The 23,159-nt window shown below is 46.9% G+C and overlaps 1 protein-coding gene across 1 annotated transcript in view; it reads left to right on the forward strand.

Annotated features, from left to right (window-relative positions):
* Positions 1 to 23,159, forward strand: part of SMU1 (SMU1 DNA replication regulator and spliceosomal factor) — a 399,226-nt gene that overhangs the window by 107,577 nt on the left and 268,490 nt on the right. The window contains 2 exon segments of the mRNA XM_030194333.1: positions 15,629 to 15,757; positions 16,324 to 16,443. Coding sequence (XP_030050193.1) covers positions 15,629 to 15,757; positions 16,324 to 16,443 — 249 coding nt within the window.

The following is a 23,159-nucleotide window of genomic DNA, read 5'->3' on the forward strand; positions in this document are numbered from 1 at the left end:
AAGCCAAGCACTACAGGGTGGACATTGCGGTATGCTCAGAAGATAGTTTTGGGACTTCAGTCCTCAGGATGGCAGTGCCAGGATCCCACCTACTTTAGGGATTGCTTTTATACATCCCACAGATTCTGTAATAGATGGAAGCTACATAATGGAAGGAGAAATTAGGTCTTAACTGATAATTTTCTTTTCATTAGTCGTTCCCACTATCCCAGAGGACTGCTTGAGGTTTCTGATATTTTTAGTCAGTGTAAAGTAATGGGCCCTTACTACTTGTTTATATAAATACTGAGGAACTGGACTGGATGCCAAGAAAGATTTGTCTCTGCTCAGTTTGTAGTTTCTATCTCCAGCTGCTGGTTGATGGACACAACTGTCCCATGAGTTCTGAAATGGTAGGAAGGACTAATTCTATCAGGTAAGATCTAATTTCAGCTTTTCCAAGAAAAGTGAAGGGTGTTGCACTAAAACTTAAGTCCACTTGGAACAGAGAGCACTTCTGAAAATGCTACATTGAAGGGTCTGGATTTGAGCTCTCTACCTAAGAGCCTAAATTTGGCTTCCAGAACCTCCCTCCCACATTTTCTTATGTCATTGGTACTCACATGTACCAAGACAGCAGGCTCCTCCCCAGCACTGTTTAAAATCTTATCTAGCTGCCGCGTGAGGTTCACCACCTTTGCACCAGGCAGGCAAGTGATCCTCATGTTCATCAGCCACCCAGCTAGATATATGCCTAATGATTGAATCTCCATCTACAATGGCTGTCCTAATCCTTCCCTACTGGGTAGAAGCCCCTGAATACACATCCTTGGTGCAAGAGGATATTACATCCCTTGGAGGGCAGGTCCTGGTGACAGGATCACTTTCTGCTCCTCCACAGTGACGCTCTCCATTCTTGATTTCTGCACAGGGGTTGCCAGACTGGAGGTGGGACCTCTACTATGTTCCTGCTGCCTCAGTTCCTCCAAGTTTGCTATTCTATCCTCCTGAGATTGGACCGGTTCCCCGAGTGCTTATGAGCTCTTTATACCAAGTATACACATATGACTTCTCACTAACTGGGAGATAACGTGACACTTGGTGCAGAAGCCCCCAGTCAAGCCTCCCATGTAATGGGATCTCAGTGTCATCCTCACCCAGCTGATGAAAGTTCCTTTTGATCCACTTGATTCTAGCCATTTGAATTATCTGACCTGGGAGGTATTGTTTTTGGTGGCAGTTACTTCAGGCCACAGAGTTAGAGAGATACAGGCCATAGTAGAAGATCCACCTTATACAAGATTTCATCATAACAGAGTAGTTTTCTGCATGCATTCTAAGTGCTTTCTAAAGGTGATATCAGAATTCAATCTTAAGTCAATTGTTCTGCCAACATTCTTCCCAAAACCTCATGCCCATCCTGATGCCCTTCTTATAGTATTTTGATAAAGGCAATTTCTGAAGATTAGACAAATGATTGGTTGTGTTTTCTTTGTTATAGTTTAGAAAACCACAAGAATGTCTCTTGACATCATTCTGTAAATTTTTCTTGGAACTACAGCACCAAGGAGGCCCTGACCAAGGGCTGTTGCAATGGTTGCCCCATTCTTGAATTGGCCAAAATGGGTCACAGGAGTTTTCCTTGTGAAGTGCAAGCCTTGGCAAAAATCAGAACAAGTTCAAGCTGTATTGGAGTATCAGCACTGCTCACTTGATCTATAGCCTGTTCTCTAGAATACAAGTTCTGCATTGCAGGATTATAGTTACAGGGGTCATACCCATACAAACTGGCTTTCTATCTGGAGAGGACTAAAGTTTTCTGTTTCTTTTGACTGCAACAGGGTGGAGCTTTTTTAGGAAGTGTGTACTATAACAGAGAATCTATAGCACAGTATTTATCACAAGCATCCAAAACAAAAAGGAAATCAGCTTGCATAGAGAGGTAAAACCAGCAGAAGAAAGGAGGTGTTAATGCCCCTGTACAAGTAAGATGTATATCCTTGAGGAAAGGAGAGATAGAGGTGATATGGTATAGACATTCAAATATTTGAAAGGTGTTAATATACAAGCAAACCTTTTCCAGAGATGGGAAAGCTGTAGAACCTAGAGGACATGAATTTAAGTTGCAGGGGGGCTGACTCAGGAATAACTTCAGAAAGTATGTTTTCACGGAGAGGTTGGTAAATATCTGGAATGCCCTCCCATGGGAGGTAGTGGTGATGAGAACGGTAACAGAATTAAAAAATGCGTGGGATAAATACAAATTAATCCTATACGGAAAGAGAAGGGAACCAAACAAACTTAGTGGTGCTTAGATCGCAACTCCAGTAATTTGGGGAAACAAAACCAGATTCTGTGGTCTCTGCCTTGATCATGGTCTGACAGATATGGATGGGCTGGAGTGAGGCTTTGATGACAGCTTCAGTAGTTGGGGAGCAAGGCCAGTACCGGGCAGATCTCTGTGGTTTATTCCCTGAAAATGAAAGGACAAATCAAGATCACTTATCCATATGTAGTGTAGCATCGCATCATTAGTACTACTACTTATCATTTCTATAGCGCTACTAGACGCATGCAGTGCTGTACACTGAATATGTAAGAAACAGTCCCTGCTCGACAGAGCTTACCATCTAAACAGGACAAATAAGGAATAAGGGAAATTACTTAATGTGGGAATGGGTACTGAACAAGTGAATAGGAGTTAGGAGTTAAAAGCAGCCTCAAAAAGGTTTGAAGATGGCCAGAGATGGAACTTGATGTACTGACTCATAACTTATTGTGGGGTGGAGGAGTGGCCTAGTGGGTTAGACATCCAAAAGTGGCCTGTTCAAATCCCACTGCTTCTGTTTGTGATCTTGGGCAAGTCACTTAACCAGTGCTTTTTTTTGTGCCGGTACATGCCTGTACGGCGTACCGGCACCTTTTTTGTGCGGTACAGCTCACCTGCCCGCTCCCTTCCGTTCGTGCACCTGGCCATGCCCCCTGCGTTGCAAAACTTTTGTTTACCCGAAGTTGCGGCGAACTGGCAGTGAAAGCAGTAGCAGCAGGCAGGCAAGCTCGCTTCCCTTCCCTCTCAGCGCGTCCCACCCTCCTCTGATGTAATTTCCTTTCTGAGAGGGTGGGACGCGCTGAGAGGGAAGGGAAGCAAGCGACGAGGAGGCGAGCCTGCCTGCTGCTGCTGCTTTTACTGCTGGTTCGTTGCGACTTTGGTAAACAAATGTTTTGCAACGCAGGGAGAACGGCCGGGTGCACGAACAGAAGGGAGCAGGCAGGTGGGGCTGGGGTTTGAATGATCTTAGGGGTAGGTGGAGGCTGGGGCGAGAGTGGACATGGAAGGGAGGGGGAGGATAGGGGGCAAAAGAGAATTGCTGGACATGGAAGGGAGGGGAGAGAGGAGAGGAGAATCGCTGGACGTGGAGGGGAGGGGAGAGAGGAGAATCGCTGGACATGGATGGGAGGGGAGGACAGGGGAGAGAGGAGAATCATTCTGGACACGGATTGGATGGGAGGGAGGGGAGGGCAGGGGAGAGAGGAGAATTGCTGGACATGGATAGGAGGGGAAGGCAGGGAAGAGAGAATTGCTGGACATGGATAGGAGGGGAGGGCAGCGGAGAGAGGAGAATTGCTGGACATGGATGGGATGGGAGGGGAAAGAGGAGAATCGCTGGGCATGGAGGGGAGAGGAGACATCCTGGACATGAATGGGAGGGCAGGGAAGAGAGAATTGATGGACATGGATGGGGCGCAGGGGAGAGAGGAGAATCGCTGGACTTGGATGGGAGAGGAGGGCAGGGAAGAGAGAATTGCTGGACATGGATGGGAGGGGAGGGCAGGGGAGAGAGGAGAATCGCTGGACATGGATGAGAAGAGAGGGCAGGGGAGAGAGGAGACATACTGGACATAGATGGGAGGGGAGTTCAGCGAAGAGATTCGCTGGACATGGATGGAAGGGGAGGGCAGGGGAGAGAAGAAAATTGTTGGGCATGGATGACTACTACTACTACTTATCATTTCTATAGTGCTACTAGATGTACGCAGCGCTGTACACTTGAACATGAAGAGACAGTCCCTGCTCGACAGAGCTTACAATCTAATTAGGACAGACAAACAGGACAGACGAGATAAGGGAATATTAAGGTGAGGATGATAAAATAAGGGTTCTGAACAAGTGAATAAGGGTTAGAAGTTAAAAGCAGCATCAAAAAGGTGGGCTTTTAGCTTAGATTTGAAGACAGCCAGAGATGGAGCTTGACGTACCGGCTGAGGAAGTCTATTCCAAGCATATGGTGCAGCAAGATAAAAGGAAAGGAGTCTGGAGTTAGCAGTGGAGGAGAAGGGTGCAGATAAGAGAGATTTACCCAGTGAACGGAGTTCCCGGGGAGCAGTCGCGTAGCCAGACCTGACATTTTGGGTGAGCCCGGAGCTAATATGGGTGGGCACTATGTATATAGGTATGAGTAGTGTTTCTTGGGATACTACAAAATAATGTCTTAGATTGCACTGGATGATGGATTTCTAATTAGTCTGCCCAACAGCTGCCATGCATCAGCATGAACCATATTCATACATAATGGAAAAACTAATATTTTTAAAGAGGGTTACGTTATCCCATATTTTAAACTTGACCAGACATAAGTCTACTATAATGTCAAACATCTCAACACGTATGACAGGATCCTGCAATATAATTACAGCAATGGCATATCCTTCAAATTTTACTTTATAACAAATGTAAATGTCTGATTAAACTGTATTCAAAAAACGGGTAAATACCTTTGAAGTTCTTTTTCCCTTCCATCCATCCCTGTAGCCTGGTATCAGCCCTTCCTTCCTTTCTCTTTCCTACCCCCATCTATCCTCGTAGCTTGGCATCAGTCCTTCTTTTCCTTTCCTTTCCCTTCCCTACCCACCCCCATCCATCGCCATAGCCTGACATCAGTCCTTCCCTTCCCTATCATCTATTCTGTAGCTAGGCATCAGCCCTACCCTACCCCTTCCTGTAGCCTAGCTTCAGCTCTGTCCTACCCCCATAGTCTGGCATCTCCCCTGCTCTTCCCAATCTCCCCCACCCACCCTGAAGCACTAAATATGTTTAAATCATTTTTATTAGTAAAGATTGACAGTTAAACAAATGCTTGCCAAAGAAAGTACATACCAAAAGTTGTCATCTAACATCTTATGCTGAATACAAGAAAGTACGATACATCTTTTATATTTCTCCCCCACCTTCCCTCCCTCCCTACCAGAACTTGTCCTCCAACCCCCCCATCCCACCCTCCACCCTATCCCCCCCGGTCTCTACAACTTCAACATGATATATTGCTCAGGTCTCCAACCAGTAACAGATGCGATGGTCCTGCCTCAGCGTCCCTTATACCTAAAGGACATTCAAAATGTTATAATTTATATTGAAGGTCCCATTTATCAAAAAAGTATACACAATAATATCTCTATCAACCAGTTCCCTGCCAGATGACAAGTGAAAAGAGCTTCAAGGAAGGGTTAGAAGTTTAACAGTAGACTACGTGCTTTAGGTGTGAGTGTGACCCAAAGCGGCTCCCACTGTGCCCTGAACCTGAGTCCCCCTGTGCTTTCCAAATCAGGTACCCCACACCTATCTATTCTCATTTGCTTCACTAATTGTGAGCGCCATATCTGTAGTGGGGGCGCCTCCTGTGCTCTCCAAAATTGCAATATGGTGTTTATTCCAAAATAAATTGCTACCTTTGCAAATGCCTTGAAACCTTCTGGGGGGTCTGCAGTGTACTTAAATATGTTAAATAAAATTAAAGGTTCCCTCATAAGGGTACAATACCATAATTGATCTATCCCCTTTAGAACTTGCTTCCAGAACCGCTCCACATAAGAACAGCTCCAAAACATATGGCCTAGGGATGCCGTATTTTGATTACATTTTGGGCATGTGCCTGTTGCAGCAAATCCAGCTTTCTGTGCTCTCTGCGGCGATATATGCGTCCTAAGCAGCCACCTATATAGCCGCTCCCTCTGCGGAATGGAAAGTCTCTGTTTATAAATAGATTTCAGATATGACCTACATTCCTCTTCAGTAAGTGTGCAACCCAGATCCCCCGACCACTCTCGTGCTAGCCGCCGGAAATCCAACTCTGCTGTGGTATCTTTGAGTTGTCTGTGGTGAAATTTCAGCGGTACCGAGAGTTGAGCTCCCAGCGTAAACTCTTCCGAGAGGACCTCCACCACGTCCTCCGTAAGATCTGTCCATTCTAATGAGGCTACATAATGTCTCAATTGACAATACGCAAAGCAATGTGTTGGGGGAATCCCATACCTGGCCTGGAGCTCTGAATACTCCTGAATTCGTCCCTCTTCTGTAACTATATGTGCCAAGTATACGATCCCCTTTTTTGCCCAACTACTACCCCCTGACCTGGGGGAAATGCTGGGTTATCACATATTGACATCCAAGGGGACACGCGGGAGGAGAAGTGATACCGTCTACACACCCATCTCCAAGTGTCCCTGAGAGATTTTAAAAGTGGGTGCCTCTGAAATGCTGAAGCGGGCAGCGGAGCACCCGTGTGGAGCAAATGGCTAAAATGTATATCTGGAAACACCGAGGTCTCCACCGATGTGACGGAGAAATCTGATGTCCCCCGATACCAATCATTTATATGTCGCATGGAACACGCAGTCGCCAGAAATTTAATACTTAAAAGTCCCATGCCACCTCCTTCCCTTGGTGCCATTATCTGGTTATACGGTATTCTTGGTTTCTTCCCCTGCCACAGGTATGTTTGTATTAAACGTTGTAATTGTTTATCATCCTTGTGTTTCAAAAAGAGTGGTAGTTGTTGAAAAACATATAACCACCTGGGGGCTACCACCATATTGAATAGTGCTATTCTACCCCAAATAGTAAGTGGCAGCTCCTTCCACATCATCAGTTTACTTTTAGTCATCTCTATCAATGGGGCTATATTATCTCTATACATAGTGGACCTATCACAAGGAATGTACACCCCCAGGTATCTCAGTTTTGTTGTCTCCCACCTAAGAGGGGCCTCCCCCTTCCAGTGTGGTTCAGTACCTATATTCATAGGCATCGCACAAGACTTAGAGAGGTTAAGATCAAATCCCGATAACATCCCATACTCCTTTATCAGCGACAAGGCTGCCTCAAATGACTCCCGTGGATTGGTCAGTACCAGGAGAACGTCGTCAGCATAAGCCAGAGCACGGATCTCCTGCTCCCCCAATTGCACTCCACAGATTCTGGGGTCAGAGTTCAGCAGGCGTAGCAATGGTTCTAACGTAAGGTCAAACAGGAGTGGGGACAAGGGGCAACCCTGCCGCGTTCCCCTACCTATCCTGAACCCTGTCGAGAGCCCCCCATTAGCTGTTATATGTGCTTCCATGCCAGTATATAAAGTCTCAATTGCTCGTATTATTCCAGGAGGGAGTCCTATCCAATCTAATACATAAAACAGAAAGTCCCACCCTACCCTGTCAAAAGCTTTAGTGGCATCGAGGCTCACCAAAATCCCAGGCGTCTCATTGAACCGACACTGTGCCATTGCAAGTAATATTCTCCGAATATGTACGACAGAATGTCTTTTGGGAATAAATCCCACTTGTGCCGGTTCAATCACACGGGGTAGACACCTGTCGAGCCGTGAAGCCAGGATCTTTGCTAAGAGCTTAATATCAACATTGATTAACGAAATAGGCCTGTAGGATTCTGGTTCTTCGACTACTTTTCCAGGTTTCAACAATAATGATATGCATGCACTGTTTTCATATAAGGGAAATTTCCCTTCTTGTATCACCGCTTGGTGGTACTCGAAAAGTGGCCGTATCAATTGGGATTGTAGTATTTTATAAAATTCTCCTGAATACCCATCCACCCCTGGTGCCGAAAACGACTTCAACCCTTTTATGGCCTCTATTAACTCTTTGGGCTGAATGGGGGCTTCTAGACATGCTATGTCTAACTCTCCAAGCTTTGGCATTCGAGCCCTTCTCAGAAAGTCACTCATTTGTGCCTCCCCAACCGAATGTTCGGCTGTGTATAATTGTGCAAAATGTTCCTGAAGTATTTGGAGAATCCTATCTGGGCAATTAGTAAGGCCTCCCGCCTTTTCTTTTAGGGCCGATATGGTTCTGCCCCCCTCCCGCCTCCTAATTATCCGAGCCAACATTCCCCCGGCTCTGTTCCCAAACCTGTGGAAACTATACTTCTGAAAAATCCTATTTTTTAATACTCTTTCATGTAACAGGGAATTCACAGCTGCCTGAATAGATAAGTAGGTGTCCCTGTTAGCTGTAGTTTGCCGTTCCATATAGCGGCTTCTAGCCTTCTGTAGTTGTCTATTCAGATGTAAGAGGTTAGCTGTGCTCTTTTTCCGCTTATTTGCAACAAAGGCAATTAGGTCCCCTCTGAGAACCGCCTTTCCAGTACACCAAAACAATTGGGGGTTGGATTTATGTTGCCTGTTGAACAATTCATATTCTTCCCATTTTTTGACTAAGAATTTTTGAAAAGACTTATCTTTTACCAGATAACTAGGGAACCTCCACCGTCTGGTCGGCTTATAGCTCCCTGGCGCCTCCAGCTCCAACCAGACAGGGCTATGATCAGATATCAATATCTCTTCAATTTTAGTGTCTCTGACACATGTGAATAATGCAGGGGAAGTAAACATATAATCTATTCTACCCCAAGTCCCGTGTGCCCTAGACCGATGCGTGTATTCCCTTGATCCCGGGTGTAAATTCCGCCATGCATCTATTACAGAGAGTGAGTTGCTAAATTCTTTTAACATTCTATACCCCTTACGGTTCTTTTTCCCCCCGTGTCCCTCTCCCGAATAGTCGATTCTTGGGTCCATTAGTACATTCATATCCCCAGCAATCACCAAATGTTTACTTTCATAAGGGAGCAACTGCCGTGATAATCTGGGAAAGAAGGAATCATCTGGGGGAGTGGGGGCATATACATTTAGCAGGTATAATTCCCTCCCCTGCAACCACATTTTAATCAATACGAATTGCCCATTAGGATCTTGTAGGATTGTCTCCACCGTGCAAGCCAGTTGCCGGCGTATACAAATTACCACACCCCCTCTCCGCCCATCTGAGGATGCATGAATCACTTGTCCCACCCAGCCCTGCCTCAACTTTTCATGCTCTGCAGCCGTCAATTTCGTTTCCTGTAAACATGCAATATCTGCTTTGAGATGCTTTAAATGTGTTAGAATCTTTTTCCTTTTAATGGGAGACGAAATGCCTCCCACATTCCAGGTGACTATTTTACAATGTGTTATCACTTGGGCTTACTAATTTCATGATAATACACTTGAAAAATTCAGCCACTGGGTCCCAGCCCTTCCCCAGCAGCTGTGATAGTTGTACTCTGTTACTTACTCCGTTTTTCAGACCCATACAGCACCCACATGTTTCGTTCGTTTGTTTGACCTGAATTAGAGACCTATACCCTTTTGTCAGAAACCCTCCCACCCTTGCTATGAAATCCCCTCTGAACCCTCCCTCCCCCCACCCTCTACCCCTCTCTAGATGAGAACCCTTTCCCTCTATCCCAGCCCTTAACTTCTCTTCTTCCTTGGATGTAGTACCGCTATACGACTCCCCCCCCCCCCCCCCCCGCGTACCCCACACCCCCCCCAATCTGAAAAAGGAAAAGGAGTTCCCCTCCTCCCCCACAGGTGACCCGCTTGATCCACCTTAATAAATCTTCAGGGAAACCTTCTAATCAGCAGTTAATACACTTGGAACATTCAACATAACAATTCTTAATCCACACTATATTAACAAAAATAACATTACTTGCATGCCTGCATCATCACCGCCCTCTTTTTGGGCTGTAAGTAAAATTAAGCCTTTTACTCCAACATGAGTTTTTTGGGAGTAAGTTCACGGAGGTGCTTCCGCTGGTGCCAATAACTCTGCGTCTATAAACTGTTGAGCCTCTGGGACTGAGTGGAAAGAACGCCATTGGTTTTCATGTTGGATTTTCAAAACAGCCGGATAAATCAGCATAAACCGTGTTTTCCTATTTACCAGCGTTGTACAAAGTGGATGGAACCGGCGTCTTTGCTCTTGTACTCCAGCCGAGTAATCCTGAAATATTTTAATCAGGTTCCCATCGTATTTTAAGGTATCCCTTTTCAGTCGGAAGCCCCTCATAATCTCCTCTTTGTGTAAGTAATTGTGGACTTTAATGATCACCAACCTGGGTCGTTGTTGCCCCTGTTGCCAACGGCCAAGTCTGTGGGCCCTTTCTATACACAGTTCTCCATAGCTGTCTGACAGGGCCAATTCTTTTTTAAGCCATTGTTCCAACAGGTGTCCCAATGATTTCTCAGGGATTGTTTCTGGCAAGCCAACAATTCTTAAATTGCATCTCCTTGCTCTGTTCTCCATATCCTCAATCTTGTCTTGTTGTGCTTTAAGTTGTTCCATCAGACGGGTGACGTCTTGGGCATTCTGTGCTCTCGTATCTTCCACAGCTGAAATTCTGCTTTCCGCCTCTCCCACTCGTCTCACTGTGTCTGCCATGGTAGCTTCTAAACTGCTCATTTGACGTTCAAGCAGGTCAAACCTTGGGTTAAGTGCGGCACTAACCGCCATAGTTATCTGTGCTAACTGTTTTTCAGAGAAGTCCCCAAGTTTTTCAAGCTTCCCTTCTGCCATCTTGGCCCCTGTGGTCGATGGGGGACTCCTCCCCTTATCGTATTTGGTCCCGCTTCGGGTTGTTCCTGTTAGTTTAGGCTTCAGAAATTGCTCCATACAGAGTGTATTATATCTTTTGCAGAATCTACGCGTCTGGTCTTATGATGTAGGCGCTTTTGCTGTATATATTACGATAGTGCTCTGGGTCTGGGTCCCACAAGCCCACCTCCGTCTATTTTCCGCTGGTTCTGGGAGCCAATTCTCCCCCGCTACCAGTCTACGAGTCCAAGCCCCTCTCAAACTTTCTTTCAGTCTGCCAGGGAGAGAGACCCGCTGTTAATTGATTATCTACGCACCTTTGCAATAGTACGCAAATAATTGCTCAAATTCTACAAATTGTGTGCCATAGTCTTATTTATACTTCAAGCTTTATATCTCTCCTGTAGCACTAAGAGGGGTGCTCTCCTTTTCTCCACTGGCAGTTACGATCTCCGTGAGAAAATGTTTAAAGTACGCTGCCGAGGCGCCCACTCCTGAGGTATGCGTGCAGATGTAGGCATTGCCTAATTTTAATTGTGATGCATGCCCGAGTGTTCCTGGCCCCTGATATTGCGAGCTGAGTTATGGGCCGCTCTATGTTTCTGTGCCTCAATCACTGTTCACACGTTGGGGGGGGGGGAGGGGGGGACGCGGGAAAGGCAGATGAAATTTTAATTAGTCGCTCTCCCCCTTATCCACTAATCCGTTCCTCCGAGCTCCCTCAAATCAAGCCCCCGAGTTCTTACTCCGCGAGTTATGTCATCTGCTCTGTTAACTCTCCGTCTTCTTGTGCGCTGAGCTTCCGGCCGCCATTTTGGGTCTGGTCACGCGTGTCGCTATCTTCGACTGTGCTGCACTCCCGGGCTTACCAAAAGACTTCCGTAGGTGCCCGCATGTGTTGGGGAGCTTTAGGTATCGCCAGCTTGCCGCGGAGGGGGTCTTGAGAGCGGGGGGGTAGAGGGCCCGTCAGCGGTGTCGCGGAGCTCTCTCAGACCGCGGCCATCTTGCCGCTCGGCTCCACCGGAAGTCCCTGAAGCACTAAATATAAAACCTTTTTTTCTTTTTAATGTCCTGAGCACTTCAGAGCCCACCCCACCCAAAAACCCGCCTACATTAAATATAAAACTTTTTTAAAATGTTAACCTGGCTACTACAGAGACCATTCCCAGCCAAAACCCCATAAATATGAAATATACAACCACTGAGCCCATTCCAACCCAGAAACCCACCAACATTAAATAATTTTTTTAAAATTGTTTTATCCTTGAGCACTGAGCCCACCCCCACCTAGAAACCCACCCACCTTAAATATAGTAATAGCCTTTTTTTTCCCCTAGGCAGTGAATCTAAACCTAGATGTCCACCAGCATTACACGTTTAAAACCGTTATTTTACCTGGGCTTCAGTATGCAGAGAATGTGCTGGTTCCTGTGCCTGTTTTGTGGCTGCGGTGGAGTGTTGAGGCCTGTGGCTCTACTGAAGGCTGATCACTGAGGGCCCCAACTGTTCTTCAGCTGAGCCCAGGCAGCAGGGAGTTCAGGTTTGAGCTCACACACAGGTGCAGTGGAGGAGACCACCCAGCCGAGCCATGAGGACGGCAGAATTTTTCACTTTTGTGAGACGGACGGAGCGAGGACGAGGCTGAGCGTGTCGCCACGCACAGCCGCAGCATACTGATGGAACAACATCTCAGCGCGCCGCGGAAGAGCCTAAGACGTCACGCACGGGGTCAAGAGCTGCGACCTGCATGTCAGTGCCGTCTGCGACTGCGTGCATCCCGAGTCTGCCTCAAGCCCGAAAGGTAGGTGGGCTGGATCAGCGGCAGCGCTATGGCTATGCAATGAAGGCTGCTGCAGTGTGTTCGCTTTTCACCACGCTTGAGTGGGCGGGCTTGAGCTGACATTGGATGCACCCGTAGCTATGCCCCTGCCGGGGAGGAACATAGAGAGAGATGAGAGTGGAGAGGTACTGAGGAGCTGCAGAGTGAATGCACTTATAGGTCAATAGGAGGAGTTTGAACTGTATGCGGAAACGGATAGGAAGCCAGTGAAGTGACTTGAGGAGAGGGCTAATATGAGCATAACGACCCTGGTGGAATATTAGTCGTGCAGCAGAACTTTGAACAGATTGAAGAGAAGAGAGATGGCTAAGTGGGAGACCTGTTAGAATCAAGTTGCAATAGTCTAAGCGAGAGCGTGGATGAGGGTTCTGGTAGTGTGCTCAGAAAGGAAAGGGCGAATTTTGCTGATATTATAGAGAAAGAAACGACAGGTTTTAGCAATCTGTTGAATATGTGCAGAGAAGGAGAGGGAGGAGTCGAAGATGACCCCAAGGTTACGAGCTGATGAGACAGGAAGGATGAGAGTGTTATCCACAGAAATAGAGAATGGGGGAGGAGGAGAGGTTGGTTTAGGGGGAAAGATAAGAAGTTCAGTCTTGGTCATGTTTAGTTTCAGATGGCGCGGAGACATCCAGTCAGCAATGTCAGACAGGCAGGCTGATTCTTTGGCCTGGGTTTCAGCTGAGATTTCTGGTGTGGAGAGGTAGATCTGGGAGTCATCAGCGTAAAGATGATACTGTAAACCATGGGATGAGATCAGAGTACCAAGGGAAGAAGTATAGATGGAGAAGAGAAGATGTCCCAGGACAGATCCCTGAGGTACACCAACTGACAGTGGGATACAAGTAGAAGAGGATCCACTAGAGTATACATTAAAGGTACACTGGGAGAGATAAGAAGAAAACCAGGAAAGAGCAGAGCCCTGAAATCCAAGTGAGGACAGCGTATCAAGGAGCAGACTGTGATCAACAGTGTCAAAAGCAGCAGATAGATCGAGAAGGATTCTGTAAAATAAACAAAATCAACATTACTATCTCTCACTAAATTAAATAGTAAAATCTTATTCCTCACTGACCTTGTATTAACTAAAAAAAAAAATCATCAACCGGTTTTCCCCTTAAATATCTCCTCTCTTGGTTTACAAACTGAAACAGCTAATTCCCTGTACCAGCCTGATCCAGACCAAACTGGAATAGAACAAATCATCATTCTATCACTTTATACATCTGAGAGTATTACATCAGTACAGGACACAGAGCACTATTTAGTCAAGGAGGATCTGCCTAGGCTGAAGGAAGAGGAAAGACAATAGCTGGGGAGAACCCATTCAAGCAGATGAAGCAGTTGAGTCAATAAATTGTACAACAATAAGGCAACCTGAAAGGATGGCTTAATAGGAACAATTTTCAAGCGAATTCTAGTGCAGATCTCACCAATCTTAGCTCAGTTATTTAATTGTATGTTACAGGGCACAGATTATTATTTATTATTATTTATTGCACTTGTATCCCACATTTTCCCACCTATTTGCAGGCTCAACGTGGCTTACAAAGGCCTGTTATGGCATCGCCATTCACAGGGTAGAAGATACAATCGGTATTACAATGAGATCAAGGATTACATAGAAGAGCTAAGCAGACATTAATAAAGAGGGAAGGGGAGAGAGGAGAATTGCTGGACATGGATGGCAGGGGAGGACAGGGGATAGAGGAGAATCACTGGACATGGGAGGGGAGGGCAGGGGAGAGAGGAAACATGCTGGACATGGATGGAGGGGGGGAAGAAGGCAGGAAGGAGATGCACGGGGAGGGGAGAGAGCAGAAATGCTGTAAATGGATTGAGAGGAGAGCAGGAGATAGAGGAGAATTGCTGGACATGGATGGATGGAGGGATTGGCGGGGAGAGAGGAGAAATGCTGGACTTGGTTGGAGGGGAGGGAGAATTATTGCTTTATATGAATACAGGGGAGGGAAGAGAGGAGAAATGATGGACATGGATGGAGGGGAGGAGAGAGGAGAAGTGCTGGACATGGGTGGAGGGGAGGAAAGAAAAAAGAAGATGCACATGGATGGAGATAAGGGAAGAGAGGAGAAAAACTGCACATGGATGGAGAAAATAGGCAAAAGCTGGATCCACGTTATACCTCCTCCAGTCAATTCCACGGAGGAGGACCCAGTTTTTACTTATGGATGCAGGGCAAGAAATGAAGGAGGAAAGTTAAGAAATAAATGGAAAGGAAGCCCTGGAAACGGAGTTAAGAGAACAGATAGAGAGCAGCAGAATCACAGAGACTGGGACCAATATGGATAGAAAAACAAAGTCACCAGACAAAGGTAGAAAAAAATCATTTTATTTTCATTTTAGTGTTTGAATTATGTCCAATTTGAGAATTTACATCTGCTGTCTTATTTTGCACTGGGTATACTGGAGCTGTAACAGCTTACAGAAATTATTTATAATGAAAAATAATCACAAGTTATTTTTTTTCTCCTATGCTAGTATAATATTTTCAATGATGTCTGTTTATATATGCCATGGCTGGTATAAGGGGTGTGGCTAATGTGGGTGTGGCTATCATAGGGGCAGAGCAGTATGCGGTGACCCTGCCCATAATGAGTACCGGCATTTATTTTTCTACAAAAAAAGCACTGCACTTAACTCTCCATTGCCTCAGGTAGAAACTTAGATTGTGAGCCCTCCAGGGACAGGGAAACACCCAGGGTGCCTGAATGTAACTCACCTGGAGCTACTACTCAAAAAGGTGTGAGTAAAAATATGAATAAATATTTTATGAGTTTATCTTGTTGGGAAGACTGTATGGACCGTACAGCTCTTTATCTGCTGTCATCTGCTATGTTACTATGAGGAAGCTGTTTTCTCCTGTGAAAGCTGTAGGTTTCTGTAGCACTTTAAGTGTTTTTATATCTATATGAACATTTCAACATAATTAGTTTTTTGTCTATTTATAATGAAATATTATCTTTGTTTTGTCAAGAATGCTGATTGAGGTACATTTTTGTGCTAGCTCCTTGATTTACTAACTCTGCACCATGTGTAGAATATAGTAGACTTCTTAATCGTATGTTTTGAACTTCTTCACAGGCATTGAAGTGGCAGCAACATCAAGGGCTACTCCCGCCTGGTATGACCATTGACTTGTTCAGAGGTAAAGCAGCTGTGAAAGATGTAGAGGAGGAGAAATTCCCTACACAGCTAAGTAGACATATTAAGGTGGGAATTCAGCAATTAGCTTTTTGCTTAGTGTTTAATTATGTTCCTGTTTGTAGTGCACCAGATTCTCGATAAGCAGTCCCCAAAACTATGGCCTGTCAATCTAATGTGCCCTACAGAGCTCACTTTTTCTGGCCCTCCATAATAATCTGTCCACAGCCGAATCTGGCCTGCAAAGGCAACAATTCTGGCGGGATTCCAAAATTCCTCGGCATAGCAACAAACTAAAGAAATTCCAAGGGAGCACCCTGTTCAACAAACTCTTGATGTGGATGCCCTACAATTATTTCAGTCATTTGAAATGTCCTGTGCGATCCTTCTCTTGACAAGTTTTGGGGATCTTTGTCTAAGGCACAGGCATTCCTCTTTCCCAGGAATTCTTGGGGTATATAAAAGAGGAAAAGCAAGAGAGATTCTAAAATGTGCATAAACTAATAATTGACTGGACCTTGCATTTTTTTTAGTATTTGTGGCTCAGTGACCAGAAAATCATTTGGCTGAAGTTTGCTGAACAATGAGCAAAGTTTCATAAATGTCTATCTTTCATGTTTTTAAATGTGCAACAGTTTGGTCAGAAATCACACGTGGAATGTGCTCGGTTTTCTCCTGATGGCCAGTATCTAGTCACTGGCTCAGTAGATGGATTTATTGAGGTCTGGAACTTCACTACAGGCAAGATCAGGAAGGTGAGTCTAATGGGTGAATTACTGAAATGTCACTGCTCGTAAAGATCTTGAAATCTGAGATGAATAGGGTAGTATTTTTGGTGTGTCATTGGGGAAAGGAGATGGGGTGAGATTTGATATACTGCTTTTCTATGGTTACAATCAAAACTGTTTATTATATACAAGTGCTTATGTTGTACCTGGGGCAGTGGAGAGTTAAGTGACTTGCCCAGAACCATAAGGAGCTACAGTGGAAATCGAATCTGGTTTCCCTGATTTTCAGGCCACTGCAGTAACCATTAAGCTACTCCTCCACTGGGTCCAAAGAGCACCAGAAAAGGGCAGCTTAAAATGAATAATTTGTGATGCTTAGATTTCTTCCTTGGTATATACATTTTCTCATGGCTGCTTCTGTCTCTTAAAAACTGAGTTGTTTGTTCTTTTTAACTTTCCTTGATCAGAAAATTTCTCTCCAGATGACTTGTAAAACTTGGTCCACACAATTATGTTCTCACATTTGGGTTACTGCAGTTTCCCTGTATTTGGGTATCTCAAAACTTTGCTATCTCGATTGCAACTATTAAGAATACTGCAGTAAAGATAATTCTGTACAAATCTAAATTTGATAGTGATTCTGCTTCTGAAAGAGCTTCATTGGCAGTCAGTAATAGCCCGCATAGAATTTAAAATTTTGTATTTCACTTTTAAACTTTTGGGTGGGAATTGCCCATTTTATCTGGCAACTTTTTTTAAAGTATCTAATCGCCTTACTCATGTCAATAAATTTGAACTTCTAGCAGACTTGTTTGTACATCTGGCTTCAACACATGAAAAATTGTTTATTTCAGTAATGCTAAGCTTATGGAATTCATTGCCAGTGAAAGAGGCCAAGATTTAGAAAACTCCTGAATTTTTTCTTTTTACAAAATATCTGACTTTTGTTTTCGGTAGCTTTGTCCTGTATTAGTTGAAGTCTAGGTTACTTCTACTATTCTTGTAGCGCTGATAATACAAGGTGATAGTCACTGTATTTTTGTTTTATCAGAAACTTTAGGCCATTTGACTGTAAGCTATCTAGAGCTTTAGGGTGAGGACAATATATAAAAACTTTTAATATTAAGTCTATTTTTTTTTACTGTTTGTTTATATTTATTAAATGATAAAGCTTGGACGTCAGAGCTCTGAATGGCTGCCTAGATCTTTAGCTCCCTCACCTCCTTGCTAATAATCAGCATCCTTGGACATCAGCTGCCACTTTTGTTCCAATTTCGAGCAAATAAAATAGTGTTTTCCTTGGACAATCATGAGTAAAGCTGCCGTCATCGGGGCGCAAGGATCCGGAGTGCCTTTCGACTCGCTTGATGGTAAGGCCTCTCAGCATCATGCTTCTCCGGCCCTTCCTTCTCCCTCCGACTCGGATTCTGCAGTTTCAATAGCAGACGCTTGCACGTCGCAGTCCAAACGCGTCTCATCTAAATCCTTACAACAGTGCTTAGTAAATATCCAATCCGAGATTAAAGCCTCTAAAGAGGAAATTTTGGATATAATAGGTGTCCTGAGTGTCGACCTTAGAGAACTGGGTGGGCACGTGGAGGAGCTGGAAGCTTGTACCTTAGACCAGTCGGGACAGATAGCTAATGCAGAAGCTCGCCTGGGAAGATTTGGTGATTGGATGGAAGATCTACAGTATAAAATGGACATTCCTTGTCATCAAGCAGATGAAGCCATTACGTATGGGTTGTGTCCATCAACCAGCAGGGGGAGATAGAGAATACTGAAGAGGCAGTGGAGCTAGCTGGCCATGAGGCACTGAGAAAAGTTGAGTGCTCTCTATCTCCCCAATCAGGGTGGCTGCAGCTTCTTCGAGCTCCATCAAAATCTGCCTGGGGGTGGCTCCTGGCTTGTCAGTTGTTAGCCGGGGTGTTAGAGGCTATAGCAGCTTCACTTTGAAGGCACATAGGTCAGCCTCTTCCCTGCCTTACCCATGCCCCCGTGGATGTGGACATATTAGCTTGCTTTTCCCTGTCCTTTCCCACTCAGTGGATGCAGGCACATTGGTTCGCCTTTCCCTGCCTTTCCCACTTATCTGAGCCTCCGGAGTGTTTTTATTTACCTCTTTTGCCTCTGCTTTCCTCACAGCATTAAAATAAATAAATAAATAAATAAATAAATAAATAAAGTTGCGTTGCGCTTTAGCGCAGCGATCTTGGAAAAGGGGTTTTTTTTCTTGAGATTCTTCTGCAGGACCGGAGCTGTGATACTCGGTCTAGTGAGGTAAGAGTGTTTTCTGACTCCTCCGAGGTGGGCCCGCGATTGGGACGTTTTTGGCGCGAACCGCCATTTTTGAATTTTACTGCTGTTTTCGGATGGCTGCGGAGACTGTAAAACGCTGTTCTAAATGTAGCAAGCGCAAATCAGCAGCGGGGCTCTGTAATTCGTGCTGTACAGACGGTAGAGCCAGCCCGAGCATGGCGAGCGGCGATCTTTTGCGCTCTGAGCTGGCAGCGGATGCCATTTTGGATTTTCCACACGGCGCGGCCTCCGTTGCGACGGAGAGCCCTGAATCCGGGGGGGGGGGGGGGTCCTCTGAGTGAGGCTGATAGCCCTGGGCAGGATCCGGGCGGTCAGGGAGCGGTTTTCTCCCCTGATTTTGTTTTAATGCTGCATAGGGCGTACATGCTTAAAAGAGCTCTTCCACAGGGATCTTCGGACCCTCTGCCTCCCCCCCCGGTGGATCCTGGCCTTTTGGAGTTGGCTTTGCCTGTTTCTTATCCTCCTGATAAATGCAGAAGGGCTAATTCCCCTTCTGAGTGTGGCACACCCCCCTTCCCCCCCCCCCCCCCCCCCCCCCCCCCCCCCCCCCCCCCGTGGTCGGGCTATGAGGATTCTGAGGGGTCTGGCAGAACTTCTTGGGCTGAGGAGCCAGAGTCGGGTGCAGAATTGCCACAGGAGCTTGGTGATCCGTCTGCGGTGAGGATTTTCCACCGCGAGGCGCTGCCAGCACTTATTTCAGATGCCTTACAAGCTCTCTCGATTGAAGATCATAGGAGTGGCACAGCCTCCTCTGTTAAACCAAGGATGGCTAGTACCAGAAAGCCTGCTCGAGCCTTTCCTTTGCATGACTCCATCTAAGAGCTTATTTCAGTTCAATGGGCTGACCCCGAGGGACCTTTGAAGGTTGCCAGGGCTATGGGGCAATTATACCCTCTGAGTGAGGAACATTTGGCTTGCTTTGCAATGCCTAAAGTGGATGACCTGGTCACGGCTGTGACAAAGAGAACTACCCTCCCTGTTGAAGGAGGTGTTGCCCTGAAGGATATTCAAGACCGCAGGCTTGATTCAGCTCTAAAGCGGTCCTTTGATTTGGCAGGTCTCACTGTTCGGGCGTCTGCATGCAGTTGTTATGCTGCTAGAGCCTGCCTGGCTTGGTTACAGCAGGCAGTGGAACAGCCCGGTGATGGAGCGGAGACCTTATCTGAAGTGGCTCCGCGGATGGAGTCGGCCTTGTCCTTTTTGGCTGATACCCTTTATGATATGGTCAGAGCATCGGCTAAACAAATGGCTGTAGCAGTGGCGGCTCGCTGCACTCTTTGGCTACAACATTGGGCGGCGGACATGGCCTCTAAGCAAAGGTTGGTGAAGTTGCCCTTTCAAGGCCTTCTCCTGTTTGGTGAGGAGCTGGAAAACATTGTTAAAGGCCTGGGGGATTCCAAACCTCAGCGCTTGCCCGAAGATAGGCCGAAGCCTTCCTCTAAGGGTCAGGCGGTCCGCTCCTCTTACAGACCTCGCTTCCGTGAAGCTAGAAGGTACCGCCCGGGGTGTGCTGCTGGGTTCACTTCGCGTGCCCGCTTTCAGCAGAGAAACTCCTTTCACTCGGACAAACGTTCCTCAGCTGCCGGTTCAAGGCCTGGAGTTAGGGGCGACCCTCTCAATGATGGTGCGCCGGCCCCCTCCTCGTTTCCTGTCATCGGAGGAAGACTTTCCCTCTTTTTCGAGGAGTGGGCCAAAATCTCCGCAGATCAGTGGGTCTTGGACCTGATCAGAGACGGATACCGAATAGAATTTGATGCCCCGGTGAGAGACGTATTTGTGGAGTCCCGATGCGGTTCTGCCGCCAAACGGGCGGCGGTAGAGGAGACTTTGCATAGTCTGTGCCGGGTAGGGGCTGTGACCCCGGTGCCTCCCGCCGAACAAGGTCTAGGCTGCTACTCCATTTACTTTGTGGTGCCACGAAAAGGTGAGTCTTTTCGCCCGATCCTGGACTTAAAAGAGCTAAACAAGTCCTTAAGAGTGCGGCATTTTCACATGGAAACCATGCGCTCCGTCATTGCGGCGGTACAGCCAGGAGAGTTTCTCACGTCTCTGGACCTGAAAGAAGCTTACTTGCACATACCAATTTGGCCCCCCGCACCAGAAGTTTCTACGGTTTGCAGTGTTGGGAAAACATTTCCAGTTTCGGGCCTTGCCTTTTGGCCTCGCTACAGCTCCCCGAACCTTCTCCAAGGTAATGGTGGTAGTAGCTGCCTTTCTCAGGCGAGAGGGTATCCGGGTTCAGCCGTACCTAGACGACTGGCTCATCAGAACAGACTCGGAAAAAGAGAGTCATCTAGCTACAGCCAGAGTGGTTTCAGTCCTTCAATCTCTGGGCTGGGTGGTCAATATGGCCAAAAGTTACCTGACCCCCTCGCAATCTCTAGAATATTTGAGGGCCAGGTTCGACACAGCCTCGGGCTATGTGTTTTCTTCCCGAGCAAAGGCGGTGCAAGCTTCAGAATCAGGTCCGTCTGCTCCTGAGGATGCCCCGCCAGTGAGCTTGGGACATTGTCCAGCTGTTGGGATCGATGACGGCCACCTTGGAAGTGGTGCCATGGGCGAGAGCACCCCTGAGACCTCTACAGTATTCTTTACTTCAACGATGATCTCCAGTATCTCAGGATTATCAGTGCAGACTTTCTTGGCTCCCTGCGGCCCGCCTCAGTATGGAGTGGTGGCTCTTGGACAGCATGTTGTGGTGGGGAATGCCGCTGGCGCTCCCCGATTGGTGCCTAGTGGTGACAGATGCCAGCCTGAAGGGCTGGGGTGCACATTGCCAGGGGAAGCATGCCCAGGGTCTGTGGACACCCGACGAATTGGAGTGGTCTATCAACCGCCTGGAGTTGAAAACGGTGTCTGGCTCTTCTGGCCTTTCAAGTGACCCTGGAAGGATTGGCTGTCCGAGTGATGTCGGACAACACGACAGCAGTGGCCTACATAAATCGACAAGGCGGCACTCAGTGCAGAGCTCTAGCCGCGCAGGCCAAACAAATTTGCCACTGGGCCGAACTTCATCTACAGTCCCTGTCAGCAGCTCACATTGCAGGTCAGAGCAACGTGCAAGCCGACTATCTAAGCAGGCATCAGATCGATCCAGCGGAGTGGGAACTAGCAGACGATATATTCCTGCAGATATGTGCCAAATGGGGCAAGCCAGTGATGGATCTTATGGCGACCAGTTCCAATGCCAAAGTCCCGTGCTTCTTCAGCAGACGGAGGGATCCTCGCTCTGCCGGGTTGGATGCTTTGGCTCAACCCTGGCCCCTGGGCTTGCTGTATGTCTTCCCTCTGTGGCCCTTGATAGGGCGAGTGCTCCTGCGGATTCGGCTGCATCCAGGAGGTGGTGCTCATTGGCCCAGGAGGCCTTGGTATGCGGACCTCCGACAGATGCTGTTGGAGGCTCCCTTTCCATTACCTCTGGTTCCGCACCTGTTGTCACAGGGTCCGGTGGCCAATGAGGACGCCTGCCGCTTTGGTCTTATGGCATGGTGATTGAGAGGGCACAATTGAGAGATAAAGGCTACTCAAATAAGGTAATTTCCACTCTCCTGCAGGCCCGTAAGCGCTCCACTTCCGTGGCTTATGCCAGGATTTGGCGCCAGTTTGAAGTCTGGTGTGTTTCAGGCTCCTGTCTCGCCGATTCTGGACTTTTTGCAGGATGGTGTACACAAAGGCTTGGCCTATAATTCCCTGCGGGTGCAAGTGGCAGCATTGGCCTCCCTGTGTGGCAAGATTGAAGGCGTGTCCTTAGCTGCTCAACCAGATGTGGCACGGTTTCTTAGAGGGGTGCTTCGGCTCCGTCCTCCCGTGCGGGCACCTTGTCCAGCTTGGAACCTGGGGTTATTATTGAAGGCCCTTCAGAGGGCGCCCTTTGAACCGCTTCGGCGTGCTTCAGAGAAAGATTTGACACTGAAGGCCGTCTTTTTAGTGGCCATTACCTCGGCGAGACGGGTGTCAGAGCTCCAGGCACTGTCCTGTAGAGACCCTTTTCTGCAATTCTCAGAGTCAGGGGTCACGGTTCGGACCGTGCCTTCCTTCATGCCTAAGGTGGTTTCAGCGTTTCACCTAAACCAGCCTGTTTTCCTTCCCTCCTTTGTTGAGGAGGAGTTTCCAGATTCATTTGGGCAGTTGCACCTTTTGGATGTGCGCAGGACTCTGTTGCAGTATCTGCGAATTACAAATTCCTTCAGGACCTCTGATCATCTTTTTGTGCTGTTTGCAGGTCCTCGCAGAGGGTCTTCAGCGTCTAAAGCCACTATTGCCCGTTGGCTCAAAGAAGCTATCTTTTCAGCATATCTGCTGTCTGGCCGGGCTCCGCCTGAAGCCTTTAAGGCACATTCCACAAGAGCGATTTCCTCTTCCTGGGCAGAAATTGGAGCACTATCTCTTTATGAGATTTGCAGTGCTGCAACATGGGCTTCTAA

This window comes from Microcaecilia unicolor, chromosome 2 (genome assembly GCF_901765095.1).
Source record: "Microcaecilia unicolor chromosome 2, aMicUni1.1, whole genome shotgun sequence".
Classification (NCBI taxonomy): domain Eukaryota; kingdom Metazoa; phylum Chordata; class Amphibia; order Gymnophiona; family Siphonopidae; genus Microcaecilia; species Microcaecilia unicolor.